This window comes from Artemia franciscana, chromosome 3, assembly GCF_032884065.1.
Source record: "Artemia franciscana chromosome 3, ASM3288406v1, whole genome shotgun sequence".
NCBI classification, from domain to species: Eukaryota; Metazoa; Arthropoda; class Branchiopoda; order Anostraca; family Artemiidae; genus Artemia; species Artemia franciscana.
The window spans coordinates 51,256,328-51,276,609 of NC_088865.1; the positions used below are offsets into that span (position 1 = coordinate 51,256,328).

Genomic DNA, 20,282 nt, shown 5'->3' on the forward strand with positions numbered 1-20,282 from the left:
TGTTTCATTACATTAACATTAATCGAACTTCACTTCCCGAGTATCTATTTTACAACCGATAAGTACCGAAAATAGTGTATTTTCAGGCGACAGAGAAATGTACTTCACAGCTATTCACAGCTATGAATCACTCTATCCCTCCCTATATTCACACCAAACATTCACAATTTTCTTGAAAGTGCCTCGAGTGAAGCCGTGTTTTTTTCATGCATAAGCTATTTCTTTTTCTCTTTTATTCTTTTCTTGTAAACCAAATTCAATTTTTTTCCTTCCACAGGAAAATATCAACTTAAAATCCTATATGTCTATATATAGCTTTTCTTCCTTTATTAAGACATTCATTTTTATTGAAAAATTTGGCGATAAAGCAGATTTAGGGTCATGTTTCTCTTGGCAACAGTGAAAGCTGAATCAGGTGTTCTAATACAACCCTTGAATGTAACATCCGTCTATGCTTTGGGACAACAAAGGATTGGAACAGAAAGCTTTTCTTATAATACAAACTATCGGAATAACCAAACAGTTCTACAATTATTCCTCAGTATTTCCAAAAAAACTGATTTGTGGAGATTGTGTTAATCGTGAGTTTATGCTATAGTAGGCTATTATTGCCGTTTGTCCTTTAGTTATGTAATGGTATCATCTTTCCAAATAATTAAATAAAAAATGTTTTTTCAACTGAAAGTAAGGAGCAACATTAAAACTAAAAATGAACAGAAATTATTACGTATATGAAGGAGGTCGCCTCCTCCTTGACACCTCGCTCTTTACGCTAAAGTTTGATTTTTCCCAATTCTTTTAGAACGACTTCTGAAACACCATGCTCGTTTAATTTGAACAATAAGAATATTTTTTTTAAGGTACTAAAAAACTTTACCGTAAAGAGCGAGGTGTTGAGGAGGAGGCAACCCTCTTCATACACCTAAGAATTTCTGCTCGTTTTAAGTTTTAATGTTGCTCCTTACTTTAAGTGGATATTTTTTTTTTCATTTAATTTCTAATCTTTTTTCAAAAACCCCAGGAAATCTGGCACCACCTCCATGGAGAAATATTCTCCCCGTGGATATATCTTCTAGACAATTCAATTCTGGTGAAAATTTGCCCGGGCAATTACCCTTAACAACTCCATGCGTAAAATTGAGATGGAAAAGAGAAAGCAAGAAACTTAAAAAGAATTTGTCAAGGAATTCTGGAAAATTCCCCAAGTGTTTAATTTCCTTTGACAAGTTCACCCCCGGGAACTTCCCTTCCCATGGAAAGTAACCCCGTGAAAAAAAACAGCAGAAAATTCGTCTTCACCCCCTAAAATGTATGCATGCTTCCTAATAACAAACACTATGCGTAGATAATGGGCAATTTTTATAACTTAAAATATCTTTTATCGGGGCTTTGGGGGGGGGGGGGGTCATGGTATATCCAACGGCATAATTATTTAGCCTTTCAACTATGATGAACAAAATGACAATCTCAAAGGATTTTGAGAAAAAGGGGTGGAGGGGGTCTAGTCACCTTCCAATCTTTTAGGTTACCTAAAAATGACACTAGAACTTTTAATTCCCGTTTAAAACCCTCTTAGACCACTGGGATAATGCGATCATTCCTGGAAAAAAAAATAAACACGCATCCGTGATCTTTCTTCTGGCAAAAAATACAAAATTTCACATTCTTTTTTTAGATAGGAGCTTGACACTTCTACAGTGGGATTCTCTGATACGCTGAATCTGATAGTATGATTTTCAGTAAGATTCTATGACTTTAAGGTGTGTTTCCCCGTTTTTTCGAAAATAAGGCAAATTTGTCAGGTTCATAACTTTTGAGAGGTAAGACTAAACTTGATGAAACTTTTATATTTGAAACCAGTGTGAAATCCTATTCTTTCCATGTAGATATTGGTATCAAAATCCCGTTTTTTAGAGTTTCGGTTACTATTGAGCCGGATCGCTCCTTATTCAGTTCGTTACCACGAATTCGAAAATAGCTGCATATTAACTGAGAGTCCTACTAGCTAACCTCAGGGAAAGCCAACAGTCTCTGAATGCTTGTGTGAAATTATTATGGTCATTGGTGCGAACAACGAAAATAGGGGGTGGAGTTTTGTCAGATCGACACTAAGTGACGTTATGCCTAATTTTCTTTTTAGAAATTCTTTGGACAAATGTTGAGGCGCATATATGATTATGGACATTCATAAGCAAAATGAAGTGGGGTAGATATCTACGAGGGCAAATCCCCGTGAAATTCTGGAACAACACTGAATTCTGGAGAGCCCTAAATAGACCAGAAACCGAATAGTCTGTTATATTATATATAGCCTAAGCCATATATGCCTTCTATACTCCAATCGTTCCTTTTCTTCTAAACAGGAATGTGCGCGACGTAACCTTTGGGCCAATAACCCCCCCCCAGTAAATTCTCAAAGTTTTATGATTCTTGAGATACAATCTTAGGTCTTTCCTTAGAACTTGTCCCTTTTTTAATTGAGCCCCTCTTTTCATACTCACTAAACTCCTAGACGTGTGCTTGCTTCCAAGTTCCTAATAACAGGTACGAACACAGGAAATTAAGGGATTGCTAGTTCATAAATGACATACAATTGGTAAATCTAATGAATAAACAGAACTAAATAACTTGTCAATGAATTGTCTGATAGAATAAAAAAGGGATAAAGGATAAAGACATTTTCGTCAAACGATATTTTAGTTGCTGGATCTTTTTCAAAGGGACAAGTAACAAGCCAGCTGGCCGACCTTGGCGCAGCGGGCATCAATTTTCGAGGCCCGTGTTTCCGAACAGAGCATCAATACACCGGGCGGTACTTGTGTCTTATAGCGACCACACTCAAAATCTGTCAAGAAGTGAAGTTTGGTGAATGCTAATGAAATAAAACAAAATTTGATGAACATATAACACTTTATGAACAAAATTATGAAAACTACAACAAAGATTTATGGAATGGCGGCCGCCCAGACTGTATTATATTAAATACGTAACCTAAACTAACCTAACAAATACCAACTAAACATTTAATTAAAATATAGGTAGGAGACAATGTAGTTTCCCACGGAGTCAAAGCTAATATTGTCTGGTATAAAGCCATGAAAACCGGTTATTGCCTCATGTTCACGATACAAGATCTTGAGTGTGGTGGCTATAAGACAAAGTACCCACTGGGCTACCACTGGATAGAATAACAATCCTGTAAACAAAAATAAACATCACAGTACAACTTAGTTTTTTTGTGCTTTACAAACATGGGACAAGCCTTTAGCTTACTGCAGTTTTAATCTTTTTGCAAATGAATCATGAATAATTTTTTTTTTTTTTTTTTAAGTGCACTAAAACAACGTACAGTCCTCAATAAGCCTAAACTATGCAAAATATCCTTGGGCAAAGAACGCAGTTTCACCAAGGTTACTAACGAAAACCAATTAATTTTAACTATCAAAGAATAAACAAAATTATACTGAAACACACTCTCTGTAAAAAAAAACCAGAAAAAAAAAACTTCCTGTAGTCCTTTGTGACATTGATTGCAACAGACCAAAAAAGTGAAACTCGACAATATTGGGCGAACTGAATTGCGAGTACCAACTAATTAGACAAATCAATATATTCTTTTTTTTATATTTCAAGACACAAAAAAAGAAACACCATTACAGAATTTGTGTAACTGAACCATATTAAAAAGCAAATAAGTTTTGTGCTTTCTTGTAGATGCAGCCAATTTGGTTCCTCCAAACCTTCATAGGTACCTCTAACCCTTCAGCTTATGACTAAGTGCGCAGTTAGGTCTACTGCAAAGACTCCAGTCTAGTATCCTGTCCTAAGCCGTTCATGACGCGATTTAGCTAGTTATCACTTTTTAGAAAAAGGCAAATACTTCTTTGTCTATTAATAGTCTCGTGAGAAAGAAGAGGGGGGAATCTGCAACCCCTAAAACCTTAAGATTCATCTAATAATTTCTTGAATTTTCGCCAGTTTTTTTTTTACCTTTTCTTAAATGCGTCTCCCCTACCCTGGCAAGATTAATGGCTACGCACGTGGCTGGTTACTGATACTGGACTTTCATAGTTTGAACTGAAATAAACTTCTTTTGGGTCCCCTATACTGGTCACATCATCTTCTGTATAAATAAGTTTATCAATACTATATATAAGAACATTTACACCTCTGTTAGAAAAGGGCTACAATATTTTTTACTAAAATCGTACTTTCAGTGCATTATGATGTAAGCCTAAACCTTGTAAAATCACCACCAGGAACCCTTTCTTGAACCCAATCTGGGATACGTGTGCATCTGACTGCATGACAAAACACTTAGAAAATCACAACGAACAAGTTTATTATATTCCATTCATGATCAAAATTCAAACAGAAGATTTTCTGCCATGAGATTACAAGCGGCCCTAAAAAAAAATCAGGAGTTGCGCTCTGACACCCTCTTAAGTTTTAGCAATCAATCGCAGAATCTGCTCCGTTCAGTTTTATTTTTTATTTTCCTTAAGTTTCAAAGTTTCGTGTTTTTTTTTTCAGCAAGGAATTTGTTAATTTACTACATTCAGGTTAAACTGATTTACTCCCAAGAAAGTGCTATGAATGCGAATTCACGTACATCAGATGGTACAAGCAAAGCGTGACAGAAGCTGTGCCAAGCATTGCGGCACATGTGGCGTTCTGAGTTCTACACCAAGTGGCGGAAATTGGGCGTCCCTCGTTTATTCTTTACAGAGATTGTGTATCTTGTTTTGATTCACTTGCTGAAAAATCATGAAAAATTACTTCATTTTCTCTTATCTTGTTTCAGCTTTATCTTGCACAATTTGTAGAAATAGTGCAGTTATTCGAGATAAAACAGCCATCTTGCCTTAGGTAAACTATAAGTCTTTTCCTCTCTTTTATTACCTTCAGAGCTCAATAACCTTAAAACCAAATACCAAATATTTGCTAAAGGAAAACTTTGCCAAACATTAAGGGTTTTAACACACGATGATTAACACAGTTCTTAGCTTGGAAACAATGACAACAAAATTATCAACTTTTAAGGAGAGTTGGGGCTGAGATCCCTAGAACTCAGTTTGAGCACTCAATTATCTAGCTTAACAAGATTGAGCAAAAGAGACATAAGAACCATCTAGATCGCTTAAAATCTTGTTGGGGATAAATTACCATACAGAATGGGCTTTTTCCTTAGCTCCCAGTGGGTGCTTCAGAGATCCCTTGTCTGCGTTAGACAAGGTGGGAGATGCCGATCATGAACAGAGCAAAGGGAATCCACCTAACTCCATTATACACAAGATTGCTACGGACCTAGCATTTAAAAGATTTTCATCAAGTTTTAGCTAAACCACTACTACTGACATTATGGACCTATAGTTTGGGAAACACTGCTTTAGAGCCTTAATCTTATTAAATAGAAAAAAAAAGGTTTTTCAACTAAAAGTATGGAGCAACAATAAAACTTAAAACGAACAGAAATGATTACGCATATGAAAAAGGTTACCCCCTCCTCAACACCTTGTTCTTTACGCTAAAGTTTTGTAGTACTTTAAAAAAAAACGTCTTATTGTTCTAATTCAATAGCCCTTGTGTTTCAGGAGACATTCTTAAAGAATTGGGACAAAATTCAAACTTTTGCGACCAGGCTCAATTGTCCTATTTTCAAAAACAGGGAGAAACATCCCCTAAAAGTAATAGAATTTTAATAAAAATCACACCATCAGATTCAGAGTATCAGAGAATCCTACTGTCGAGGTTTCAAGGTCCTATCTGCAAAAATGTGGAGTTTTGTATTTTTTGCCACAAAAAAAGATCACGGATACGTGTTTTTGTTGTTTTTTTGGGGGGCGATCGTATCGGCCCGGTGGTCCTAGAATGTCGAGAGAGGGCTCATTCGAACGGAAATTAAAGGGTAATAGTTCGTTACAACAAACTGTTTGAAAACAAAAATTCAAGTGAATGACGTCACATTAAAATATATTTAACCAGCAAAAAAGATAAATGATAATATTGCAATGACGTTATACACTGTACAAAAGATGTTGTATTCAGATAATATTTTTCATTAGGACAAAATATGCCTAGAGGCAAAAAAAAGATACAAGTTAAGCGTCTTTCAGGTGAATACATGTAGTTTTTTGTGCTAAAATGTAAATATCAGAGTGGGGCTTCAGGATTTTAGGAATGTCTAGGTGGGGAATGGCCCAAAATCGGTTGGGAACAATAAAAACTAAAATTTATACAAATTGAAATGTATAATCAACTTTTTCTTAAAATGAACGGAAATCACGGTCCTAAAAACGTCGAATCGTTCCCAAAATTTTGAACGTTACTTTTTCATGTAAAAGTAAAAAAAATTAGGCCAGTTGATATCATAAAATGTTCTGTTCTTGGACTGCTTGGTCTATCAACTGAATATGAATTAATATGTGTAACTTGCTACTTTCCGACAGTCTGTCCTGGCACCATGATTCTTGACAGTCTTTCAGTTGGCAGCTGAAGTTCAAGTTCAAGTTCAAACAAGTTCAGCTGAAAACTTTCTTTCAATTGTATTATAGACTCAGTTTACATAAATTGAAAACATGATGGCAAAATCAGGAGTGAACTAAAACTTTACGAGCGAATATGATCCAGAAATTTTTCAATACCGGAACATTTCAGTTATACCTGTATACTTTGTATACATACAAAAGCAGATAACAACGATATTAGTGTGCAAAGAAGACCAGATTCCTAGATATTTATTTATAATTTATAATTATATTTATATTTAGGTCATTATATAATTATATAGATATTTATTTATAAATATTACTTATTTCCTAAATATTTATTTCTTATGCATACGTAAGCTAAAGTTGTTAATAGTATAAAACCCGAATCTAACAGCGGAGAGTCAATATGAATGTTTTTGTTCGAATTATTAGATTTTTTTGAAAAATTAAACTATGCAGATCTTGCTATGTAAACTATGTAAAACTAATTAGAACAAGAGCTAAGAGCTCACGTGGCACTTGTGACGAGGCCAGAAGAGCCAAGAGCTCATATGGTATGAGCTCTAACAAAATTATAAAAATCAACAGATTGATTTAAAAGGAAAATCAGAGGCTTAATGCCGGTCGGGATTTAAAATAAGAGCTGTGAGTCACGATGTCCTTCTAAATATCAAAATTCATTAAGATCCGATCACACACTCGTAAGTTATGAAAATCTCATTTTTTCTAATTTTTCCTCTACCTTCGGCCCCCCCACATGGTCAAATCAGGGAAAACGACTTTATCAAGTCAATTTGTGCAGTTCCCTGACACGCCTGCCAATTTTCATCGTTCTAGCACGTCCAGAAGGACCAAACTCGCCAAAGCACTGAGCCCCACCCCCTAACTCCCCCAAAGAGAGCGAATCCAGTACGGTTACGTCAGTCACGTATCTACGATATTTGCTTATTCTACCCACCAAGCTTCATCCTGATTCCTCCACTCTAAGCGTTTTCCAAGATTTCCGATTTCCCCTCCAACTCCCCCCAATTTCAACAGATGTGGTCGGGATTTGAAATAAGAGCTCTGAGACATGAGTTTTTTTTTTAATATCAAATTTCATTAAGATCCGGTCACCCGTTCTTAAGTTAAAAATACCTCAATTTTTCTAATTTTTCCAAATTAACACACACCCCATCTCCTCCAAAGAGAACAGATCCGTTTGAATTATGTCAATCACGTATCTACAACTTGTGCTTATTCTTTCCATCAAGTTTCACCCCTATCTCTCCACTCTAAGCGTTTTCCAAGATTTATGTTTCCCCCCTCCAACCCCCATGTCCCAGATCCAATTAGAGTCGAAAATGGAGCATCTGAGACATAAGATCCTTCAATATATCAAGTTTCATTAAGATCCGATTACCAATTCGTAAGATAAAGATACCCCAATTTTCACGTTTTCCAAGAATTCCGGTTTTCCCCTACAACTCCCCCAATGTCACAGGATCTGGTTGGAATTTGAAATAAGAGCTCTAAAGCACAAGATCCTTCTAAATATCAAATTTCATTAAGATCTGATCACCCGTTCGTAAGTTACAAATATCTGATTTTTTCTAATTTATCCGAATTATTCTCTCCCCCCCCCTAACTCCACCAAAGAGAGCGGATCCGGTCCGGTTATATCAGTCACGTATCTTGGACTTGTTTTTATTCTTCCCACCCAATTTCATCCTGATCTCTCCGCTTTAAGTATTTTCTAAGATCCCCCCCCCCCCGATGACGCTGGATCCGGTCGGGATTTAAAATAACAGATCTGAGTTAAAAGGTCCTTCTAAATAAGTTTCATGAAGATCCAATCTCTCCTTCGTAAGTTAAAAATCCGCCATTTTTTCTAATTTTTCAGAACTAATCCCCCCCAACTCCCCCAAATAGAGCGGATCCGTTCCAATTATGTCAATCACGCATCTACCACTTCTGCTTATTTTCACCACCAAGTTTCATCCCGATCCCTCCACTCTAAGCGTTTTCCAAGATTTTAGGTTCTCCCCCCCCAAAGTCCCCCTAATGTCACCAGATCGGGTCGATTTTTAAATAAGAGCTTTGAGACACGGTATCCTTCTAAATATCAAATTTCATTGAGATCCCATCACCCGTTCCTAAGTTAAAAATACCTCATTTTTTCTAAATTTTCCGAATTACCCCCCCCCCCTACTGCCCCAAAGAGAGCGGATCCGTTCCGGTTATGTCAATCACGTATCTAGGACTTTTGTTTATTTTTCCCACCAAGTTTCATCCCGATCCCTCCACTCTAAGCGTTTTCCAAGATTTTAGGTTCCCCCTCCCCCAATCCCCCCCAATGTCACTAGATCCGTTCCGGTTATGTCAATCACGTATCTAGGACTTTTGTTTATTTTTCCCACCAAGTTTCATCCCGATCCCTCCACTCTAAGCGTTTTCCAAGATTTTAGGTTCCCCCTCCCCCAATCCCCCCCAATGTCACTAGACCCGGTCGGGACTTAAAATAAGAGCTCTGAGAAACGATATCCTTTCAAACATCAAATTTCATTAGGATCTAATCACCCGTTTGTAAGTTAAAAATACCTCATTTTTTCTAATTTTTCCGATTTAACCGTCCCCCCACTCCTTCCCCCAGATGGTCGAATCGGAGAAACAACAACTTCTAATTTAATTTGGTCTGGTTCCTGATACGCCTGCCAAATTGCATCGTCCTAGCTTACCTGGAAGTGCCTTAAAGTAGCAAAACCGGGACAGACAGACCGACAGAATTTGCGATCGCTATATGTCACTTGGTAGATACCAAGTGCCATAAAAATTGGTTGTCGTACAAAACCTGCCAAGAGAGCCGAAAAAACAGCATGGGCCAAGCAGAATGCTGAGCCGTTGAATTATTCCTTTTCATTTCTAAAATAGCTGCATTTTCGTCTTACAACAGGTAATTGACAACACTGACAATGCATAATTTGAACACTTTCCTCTAGATTAATATCTTTGCAAGGTATATTGTTTGTGGAAGTTCCGACATACATCAATATAGTCCCTTTAAAAATCTTACGCAGCTTATTTGCGTTACTATCCTTTGGAATGGGATCATTGATAAGCTTTCCTTTTTTAACGAGTGCGTGTTTGTGGCTTATTTTGCACTGGCTGACTAGTTTTTACAGGTTTATTTGTTTGTTGTTTTTCTTTATTATTATTTCGAATCAAAACAAACCTGTTATTAAGGAAACCTTGAAAAACTGTGGGGTCGATTGAGAGAAGAGTAGGGCAGGGCATATGCCCACTAAATTTTTGCTTCTGCTCCATAGATATAGAAAGTACATTTGTGGGGGCATTTTCATTGAGAAATACCGTTTTTGTATTTTTATTGAAAAAATAAATAAAGGGATCACCTCCCCCCTTCCACAGATTTTGAAATGCTTAAAATGTTCGTGACTTGGTGCCACCCTGGAGTAATTATTTACCCTCTCCTACGAAACTACAAAAAAATTAAAGGCAAAGACCTACTCTTAAGGCTTGGGTGCAACTAGTCACGCGCAAGAATTCAGAAGTTCTTTTTTTAAGAATTTAATATCCGGTAATGATTTAGCAAGTTTCACAACTCCTCTACAGATCACACAGCAACTCTAGGTATTACGAATCAGAAGGGGCAATAAGTGAGTGGAACTACAATAGTAATAATCTAAATTATAATCTTATCCAATGAAGGTGTTAAATATGACAGTCGTACGATAATAAAATGCCCGGACTAATATCAGAGTAATATAGGATTTTCTACCCTAGTCACCCCATCCCCACTCTAGTTACATCTATAAACGGGATTACAGAACTGGAATTGGAATAATTCGAGATATTGAGGTTCAAGTCACATATGTTTGATACGCAAGAAATTTAGAATATGGTGTACGTAAGTTCGTATAAGACTGGATTTCTAAGTGTTGTACTATAAATGACCAACCAATGCTCATTCCCAAGACTAACTTATTTTAGGACTGGTGGAAGAAATATGAATAATGGCCAACTGACAAGAATATTGAGGGTATAATCCTTAATGAGGGGCTTTTCAGTATCTTAAAGGTGAAGAAAATTTTCAGGAATATTTCCAGAACCTAAAACATGTCTATGGAAGGAATTTTGAAGTACCTGCCTCATACCCTTTATCCTCCAAAGGGCATTGACCTATAATGGACTTGGACAAACTTTGTATTACATAAGCAAAACGTTTAGAAATGGACCTAAAGCACAATAAAGGACCAAAGAAAGCGTTTCGAGCCTTAAAGCTTTGCTAAATCCTGATTTATAGGGCTTTAAATAATATTTAAAAATGTCCCTTACATTTGAGAAAGAGTTTAATAAGGCTTAAAATCTTACCAAATCCCTAGAATTGCGTTTTCAAAATGTAGGGTAAAATAAAACTGACTCTAATCAAAATAACGTGTTGTTTTTCCAAATTTCAGACAGGTAGTCTTAACCTGTTTGCTATGCAATTTCGTTAGCCTTAGAATTAGAGAAAGAGTAGGCACGAGAGCTTGAAAACACACTCCCAGGACATAATTTAGGTTTTGAATACTTTCCTGAAAGTTTCATTCTTCTATCAGAACTATTTTCGGAGATCGCAGTGAGTCCCTCATCTAGAATTTTACCAAACTCAGAACCAGCTTGCAAAACAAAAAAAGAAATCACGAAAATGTATTCACCACAATCCATATTCGTAAAACATATTAGAATCAGATGCTCTCACATATCACACCGCCTTTTAATGACACCAACAAATATATCATATTGCTTTACTCTGAATACCGGTTTTTGAGTGTTGTAATCACAGGTGAAACACCTCGTTTCGAAAATCAGTTTGATCCTCAGTATATGGAAGCCTTCCAATTTTTCATGCGTAGTAATATGAATATAGTAATGTACTTCTGTAACATTTGGTAACCGATTTAGCTGCAAATAGTCTTTCATTTCGAAATTCAATGGATCCAGCTATGGTCTATTCAGCGGTTGTATGTTATTGGTCAAAGGGTACAGCATTGGGGGTAACAAAAATGAATATAAACAAATTTTTGATGCGTTTTTTTGTTGTTGTGTTTTGTAAAACCCCGAAAAAGTCCTTTTGTAACACCCCCTCCTCGAAAAAAAATCAGGACAAGGCCCTGATAGTGGAACTCCAACCTTACGCTTCTGCCCCGAAACAGGCACATACTTGAAATATTTTCGGGAGGGGGGGTCAGAAAAACAATACAGGCGGAACACATAAGCAATGTGGGAATTGATGGGGAAGTGACAAAAAAAATAAGTATCCACCTCCTACCAGTGCATTCATGCATGTCTCCGGTTTTGTTTTTGTTATTGTTTTTTTTTTTAGCAAGAAGTTGCGCATAGAACCAACACCTTCAATTGTGAGCAGCTTGAATCTTGACCGTTCTTGTTCAGTTTCTTCCGATACTGACAGTCCTAATTACATACTCTTGACTTATAGTAACCTAAAAACTTCCGACAGGAGTTGGCAACCCTATCTTTTATCAGAACTCATTTTGGTCTTTCAATTGTGTGGTGGGGTCAAGTGTATTTCTAATATAAGCTTAAAAGGACCTATTTGTGCATGGACACAAGAAGAGTAAGTGATCTTGGAGAAGCGAAGAGATTGGGACCGAAGTGACTTGTACATCCAGTCTGGACGCAGTTATGGAGGAGCGTGTTCAACTGTGTTGGCCTCAGGCACCTTAATGTTTCAGCGTTATTAGCAGTAGTAGCAGTAATATCCCCCTTAAGGCCGTTTTTTGTGCTAAAATTATTTCACTATTTTTTGCCACAGCGCAACATGAGTCTAGTAAGGCGTCTGCCCTGCATCTCTCGGTTTTCTGCAATTGGTAATCGTAGAAACTATGCAACAAACACTGTGTGCTTTCTACTACAAACTTAAATTTCAATTAACATAATTGGTATTAAATCTCTACATACCAACAGGCCAAGAATTCTTTTAGCGCAGTTCATAGATTCGTGAAATATGGTCAATGAATATGTATTAACTACAAACAATACTATTACTACTACTGCACTGACAACTCACGACAGTACCAAGCCACCCAGGGCCAGCACGGCAACGCACGCTCCTCCTCCATACCGACCTATTCAAAGCCTCCCTATTTAGAACCTCCCAAGAAGCTTTAATTTCACTAAAATCCTTCCTTACGACCTCCTCCCATCCCCTTCGGGTATAACCGTCCAACTCTTCGTTTGACCCTAGATAGTTGGCCGAAAAGGACGATGTTTAGCATCCTTCATCCGCAGAAGGTGTCCTAGACATCTCGACCTTTCTCTCATTATATCCCTAGAAAGTGCGATAAAAACCACTTTTCACCGAGCTTACTTTTTGAAAAACTGTCAGTCAGACAAATACTCAAAACAATCCACAGACATTTTTTCTGGAAAACATCTAGCAAATCCTCCTCCGTCTTTCGGAGCGCCTACATTTCAGAACCATGCTTCACTACTGTCATCACTGTAGCTTCCAATATTCTAATCTTGGCTTGCATACTCATCTTTCAATTCCAGGGTACATTTACGAGAGCTCCCGAGCATCATATATCGCCTGTGGACATTACTTCGCTCTTTCATTTCTTCCACATTTTCCCCCGACCCTGAACTAGTTGTAGACTGCAAATTTTCTGAATAAAGAGAAAATTCTAAGACCTCTCAGCAAATGGCTAGCTAATACTGTCGATCATTCAGGCAAACTTATGCATTAGCAGAGACCTTGTAAAAGAAGAAAGGTTCTGTCATTCGTTAGAAATGATATACCTCATTGAATATTACAAACTTTATTCACTTGAGTGTGTACTTAGTAAGTTTTATATTTCAAGTAGATTTTACAAAAAAATATGTTCAGCTTGAACTAGGTTTTCTAAATCTACATATTAAATTGAAATTTCCGCCTTCGACTAACATAAAATAGCGACAAATATGTTTATGTTTTCCTTATAATTAGCCTATTTGTATTTTTCGAGGTTGCCCTCTCCAAAAACAAAAATTCTTCGTATGTTCCTATATATGAGTAAAGCTTTGTCACTTGCAACATAGGTTGCCAAATACCCCCTTCATCTGTTAATGCCAACCGGCTAATAAACAAACCAAAGAAAGAAATTTATATTGTCACTTGCAATTGCAACATAGGTTGCCAAATACCCCCTTCATCTGTTGATACCTCAATAAACAAACCAAAGAAAGAAATTTATATTTGCAAAAAAAACGTATTTTGTAATTGGTAAATGTCGGTAGTTCTCAGCAAATTCCTAATCTAAGAACAGTCATGTGACTATCTGAAACAGCTCTTTCTCCATCATACAATCAGAGTTAGTAGGTTTCGGATCCCCAAGGAGAATTTTCTTAATTATATCTATGATAGATGGGCTCTGCTGTTAGTTCTCATTCAAAGTATTAACAATTTAAAGTCCTAAATGCAACATATTTAAAGAGTGATGTACACACCTGCTTCTGATTGGCACCAGCGCGTCTAAGAGATTCTTCAAAATGTTGCTGAACAGCTTGTTCAGCAGCTATGTCACGCATACGTTCTTCTCTACCTCGCATATCACCTACCCCAACACGTTCCATTTCTCTTGCCGCGTTGACGCGCTCAAGCTCACGATGATGGGCTTCTACGGCTCTCTCCCTGTAAGAAAACGTGCTTCTTTGAATTTCGCTATGTACTCTAATTAAATAGAAGATACTTCGGACTGTAGGGGATGTAGCAGTTTGGTAAGTAAGATTGACCAGGATAGTAAAAAACCATTTTTAGAACACAACCGTCTCCAACTCAATTGAAAGCATCAAGAATCCATGCCACTCGGAAAAATTGAAGAATTTTAAGACTTCAATTTGAAAGTGTTGGGCCGTCATGCGCTATTTTTCAGCTATTCAAAGGCATTTAAGACATAGTACCCTAAAGCGTGAGCATACACATCGAGTCACTGTGATCATCGACTAAAGAGTTTTCATGTCATTAGTACATCATATACAGATTTGTTTGGGTAGTGGGGCATTGACCCCTACAAAAGGAGGGTTGCCAAAATGAATCCATTAGCATGCATTGTCATTGAAAATCAACACCCACTTAAAGCCTCGGCTCCATGGAAATGGGTAAAATGTTGATTGTAAGATTTGACCGGGACGAACAAACTTAATAAAGAACTTTAAAAAGGAGGGGACGTGGGGCCGACAGATATGAATATAACTTAATTCCTTAATGGCGATGACTGATAAAAAACACTTTAAAAGCTATAAACAGGGGAATATATCGTGATATACAGATTAAGAGAACAACACAAAGAGAACGCGAACTCTATGCAAAAAACAAACAGGCCTGCGTAAAAAATTAATTCGTTTATGTAATTTTATCAGTTCCCAATCAAATAAACCCGGAAAAATTTGTCCCTCAGCCTTTTCAGTTCCTTGGATATTCTTTTTAATGTAATTTTTTAAATGCTTTCCTCTCCGAATGCACTAACAAGCTGATTTTTCCCTTCAAACCAGAAAATTACAGACTTAAATGAAAGCTTGGGAAGGCCAAAATATTTTATAATTGTTTAAAAACCTTTGCACCAACATATTCTTGAATGTGAAAATAAAGATCACATTGCCATGATTATTAGTCAACGCGTTATTATGCCACAATTACTCCACAGTATCATTTTGACCTTAGAAAATCCCAACGCTTGTGGGTACATGAAAAAAATATATATTCTGTACTTTTTACTGCATTTGGACAAACAATCAATTTATAAAAGATTTTTTTTAAACAAATTACTCATTGGTAGGACACTCAAAAATCCAACAGTAGCACTCCCCTCCCCATTAAAGGCCTTTTCCACTGACAAACCCTATTCCTGAAACAAGATTTAGAACTACGAGTCACTGAGTAGCCTACATCAGAGAGAGGAACGGATTTATGTACATAGCATGTAAGGCAGACTGAGTTTAAGGCCTATTGTTTTTCGCCTATTTCTTTGTACTTCACCACAAGAAATATAGAGATACCATTCGATAGCGAAGACTGTGTTCTTGAAAATCATTTCCTATTATATAGATATAAAATCTATAGCCTATTGTTTTTCGCCCTAGAACAAAAACGCACAACCCTTCACCCTACAGACATTATATAAGTATTTGGAACCGTTTGCAGAAAGGTAAATCGGGGGACCAAAAATAAAAAAGTTTCAAACAAATTCAATTTTTTCAAAAAAGTAAACCTTAAATTAGCTTGTTTATTATATTATTGTCCTAAAACTTATTCAGAACATTCAATTCAGCCACATGCATAGGATTTTGTCAGGAGGTGTTGACATGTCTTTTAACACAACGAACAGCCAATATATATATATATATATATATATATATATATATATATATATATATATATATATATATATATATATATATATATATATATATATATATATTGGTTCGACGCCAATTGTAAATATTCACCGTGACAAGGTTAAACCCCTTAAACTGAATAAATAACAAACAAGGCATTGCAAAATTAAATGAATTATTCAAGTATAAGGAACTTCATGAATACTAATAAGACGAATAGAAACCAGTTTTCATAGGATCGATTATAATAACCACGCGATACATTTAGCTATTAAATATGCCTGTCATTATATATGGTTTCGCCCTTTTTAACTCCTCCCACAAAAAAGGCATTTGTACCTGAAACCCGTTGTTTAACAAAGCAACCCTTCCGGCATTAATAAAATGAATATTGCAAGATCCAGAATTTGCCTGATGTTTTATTACACAATTTATTGAACAATGTTACATAGTTAAAGTGGTTCTTTGCCTTGAATAACCAAATAGGGTAATATTTTTGGTATATACCCAGAAGTTTGGTAGTTTATAATAACAGGTTTTAGGTCTGAAAACTAATCTTAAAAAGAGATAACAATTATTATGTATAGGTTCTTTTAGAGAACAAGTTTACCCTTTAGGTGAAAATATAAGTCGAAGAAGCATACCTGTGCAAAGGGTTGTTAGGTTTCTTAATGAACCGTTTCTTAAGGAACAAGGGAACTTTTTTCTAACGAAATACACACTAAAAATAAGTGAAAAATCAAATATTTGGGGCTTAAGGCTCGCTTTTTAAGGATCAGAACTAGGTACGCAAGCAGGAATTTTTTGAAGGCCGTATCTAGGGAAAAGGGGTTTTCCAGGCTTGAACATTTCCATAAAATTTGTGTCCGACTCGTACGAAAGCAACGAAATATGTGTAAAAAAAAAATTGCACACACATGATCACAATCGCTGATGTTTCATTACACATCCTCCAAATTTTTTGCAGTCCACTCCAACCCGAACAAAAATCATATATATAACCCCAGAGGCTTCAACAACAAAAAATGATTATTGGAAAAAGAGGTAACCAGAAATTTAGAGCCATGTCCCCCTGTGTATGTCCTTAATCGAAGCTTTTCAGAAGGCAAATCTTTTGGCCCGAAGTATAGATATTTGGTAATGAGAAATTTTTGGAATAGTTGGCAAAGAAAAGTTTTCAGCAAAGTCGAATTAGATTCTCAACTCTCCGGTGCAAGTAAAATGTCACATTTTCAGCAATCTCATCACGCAAATAGCTGTGCTGATGCTTAGTCCGAAGTAAAAAAAAAAAGAATTATAGACTTTGTTTCCGCCACTGCTCTTAGTTCAGACAACTGATGCTTCTTCTGTTATCTTTTTTTGCTTACAAGGTGGTTTACCTCTCTCATTTTTTGGCAAGGGTAAGAACAATTCATGTCCAAAGTAACAAAAAAAAAAACTTCGGCTTTCCTATTAGCAATAACGACATCAAAGAAAGAAAATTCAGAAACGTCTTGTCAAAATACGCAAAAGTTCAAACAAATACGACTTAGAAACAATAGGAAAAATTTTCAAGACAGTGGAATTCAATTCAGAAAATATTTCAGCCCTATGTTCAAGGGCCGTCTTCAACACAACACCACAAAATATATATATATATATATATATATATATATATATATATATATATATATATATATATATATATATATATATATATATATATATATGTTTTTAACTACGTAAAACTTGCGATTATACAACATTCTTTGCTGTCCCATTGTCTGTGCATATAAATAGATTGTCAATATATATATATATATATATATATATATATATATATATATATATATATATATATATATATATATATATATATATATATATATATATATATATATATATATATATATATATATATATATATATATATATATATATATATATATATATATATATATATATATATATATATATATATATATATATATATATATAAACATTAGAATGTGAAAATTAAAACTAATAATGCTTTTAAAACACTTTAAAAAAAGTTTGTGCGCTATTCACACAAAAGTCCATATTTTTGGGCCAAGAAACACAGTTTGACAAGCACCTACCCTTCCATACGGAAAGAGGAGGGTAGAATTCCCCTCCTGAGATCGGTCCACAAGGGTTCACTGGAAAAATAAAATAAAAATTGTCTAAATGTATTCTTTTTCACATTATAACCCTTATGTTCCCTTAAACGGTCCTTGATTCTCCACCTAAAAGACGGACTTGTGTCGCAAATCATCGATGTCCCCCTCCCTCAGCGAAAATCTTCTACCCTTCATATTATTTTCACTCTGTCACAATGACAGCGGTTATATATTCTGTTGATTTTGACACATTTCAAAGAAACTGCCAATGGCCCTATTTTGGCACTAAAATATAGGAGCAATTGAATATATTTGGTTAGAAATATTCAGTTTTACTCCCACGTGCAGCACTCCCAAGAAAGGAGCGGCTAACTTTTCCATTTGAAAATATTTTTCACAGTTCAAACTGAACGCCTGGGTGGTCAATATCAGAGAAAATACTACAGAAAACCATGGTCGCGTAAAGCATAAATTTCGCGGATAAAACAATTAGCTTTTTCAGGGGCCTGTGATATCTGAAAAAAATCAAGGGCTAAAACATCAAGAATTTGAATTACCCTTACTCCAAACCTATCTACCTTAGTTCTGCCCTAGGATGGATGTATGATAAACTCTATCAACAAGTGAACTGACTTTAATTTCAAAAATGAAATAATTTTTATCAAACAGTTCGTGGTAACGAACTGTAGTAAGGAGCGACCCGGCTCAATAGAAACCAAAACTCTAAAAAAAGGAATTTTGATACCAATAGCTACATCAAAAGAATCGCATTTTAATGCTGATTTTAAATTTATACGTTTCATCAATTTTAGTCTTACGCACCAAAAGTTACGAGCCTGAGAAATTTTGTCTTATTTGAGAAAATAGGGGGAAACACCCCTTAAAAGTCATAGAATCTTAACAAAAATTACACCATCAGATTCAGCGTATCAGAGAACCCTAATGTAGAAGTTTCCTATCTACAAAAATGTGGAACTTTGTATTTTTTGCCAGAAGGCAGATCACGGATTTTTTTTTTTTTCTTTTCTTTTTTCTTTTTCCCATAGGTGATCGTATCGACCCAGTTGTCCTAGAATGTTGTGAGAGGGCTCATTCTAACGGAAATGAAAAGTTCTAGTGCCTTTTTTAAGTGACCAAAAAAATTGGAGGGCACCTAGGCCCCCTCCCACGCTAATTATTTTCCCAAAGTCAACGGATCAAAATTCTGAGATAGCCATTTTATTCAGCGTAGTCGAAAAACCTTATAATTATGTCTTTGGGGACGACTTACTCCTCCAAAGTCCCCGTGGGAGGGGCTACAAGTTACAAACTTTAACCAGTGCTTACATATAGTAATGGTTATTGGGAAGTGTACAGGTGTTTTCAGGAGGATTTTTTGGTTGGGGGAGGGGTTGAAAAGAGGGGGATGTACTGTGGGAACTTTCCATCGAGGAATTTGTCATGGGGGAAGAAAATTTCCATGAAGGGAGCGCAGGATTTACTAGCATTATTAAAAAAAAAAAACAATGAAAAAATAAATATGAAAAAGTTTTTTTCAGCTGGAAGTAAGGAGCAGCATTAAAACTTAAAACGAACAGAAATTATTACCCTTATGAGGGGCTCACCTCCTCCTAATACCTCGCTCTTTACGCTAAAGTATTTTTAGTAATGTCAACTATTTATTCTACGGCTTTTGTGATTCAGGGGTCATTCTTAAGGAATTGGGCCAAAATTTAAGATTTAGTGTAAAGAGAGAGGTAGTGACGAGGGGGCGAACCCTCTCATATGTGTAATAAAAACATGAGAAAAAAAATTCTTTATGTAAGCTAGTTTATAAGTTACGTATATCTTTTACTAATAAAAAGATTCGTAAAAAATTAAAAGTTCTAGTTGCCTTTTTTATTAACCAAAAAATTGGAGGGCAACTAGGCCTCCCCCGCTCTTTTTTCTCAAAATCATTCGATCAAAATTATGAGAAAGCCATTTAGCCAAAAAAAAAAAAAAAAAATGCAAATTTCGTTTTAATTATTTCTCTGCGGAGAGCCAAAATCAAAACATGCATTTATTAAAAAACGTTCAGAAATTAAATAAAAAAAAGTTTTTTCAACTGAAAGTAAGGAGCGACATTAAAACTTAAAATGAACAGAAATTACTTCGTATATGAAATGGGCTGCTTCCTCATCAACGCCCCGCTCTTTACGCTAAAGTTTTTTACTGTTTTAAAAAGAAGAGTTGAGAGAAAGAGTCAAACTATAGCGTAAAGAGCGGGGCGTTGATGAGGAAGCAGCCCCTTTCATATACGAAGTAATTTCTGTTCGTT

General features: G+C 35.8%; 1 protein-coding gene across 3 annotated transcripts in view; it reads right to left on the reverse strand.

Annotated features, from left to right (window-relative positions):
- The window catches only part of LOC136025387 (lysine-specific demethylase 3A-like), a 266,827-nt gene that overhangs the window by 103,519 nt on the left and 143,026 nt on the right, over positions 1-20,282 (reverse strand). Inside the window, exon 3 of one of the 3 annotated variants that reach the window (XM_065701372.1) lies at positions 13,977-14,160. The exons of 1 other annotated variant lie outside the window; for it this stretch is intronic. In XM_065701372.1, coding sequence (XP_065557444.1) covers positions 13,977-14,160 — 184 coding nt within the window. Of the gene's footprint in view, positions 1-11,185; positions 11,277-13,976; positions 14,161-20,282 lie in introns of those variants that run through there. One more of the 3 variants, XM_065701375.1, reaches the window with a different exon arrangement.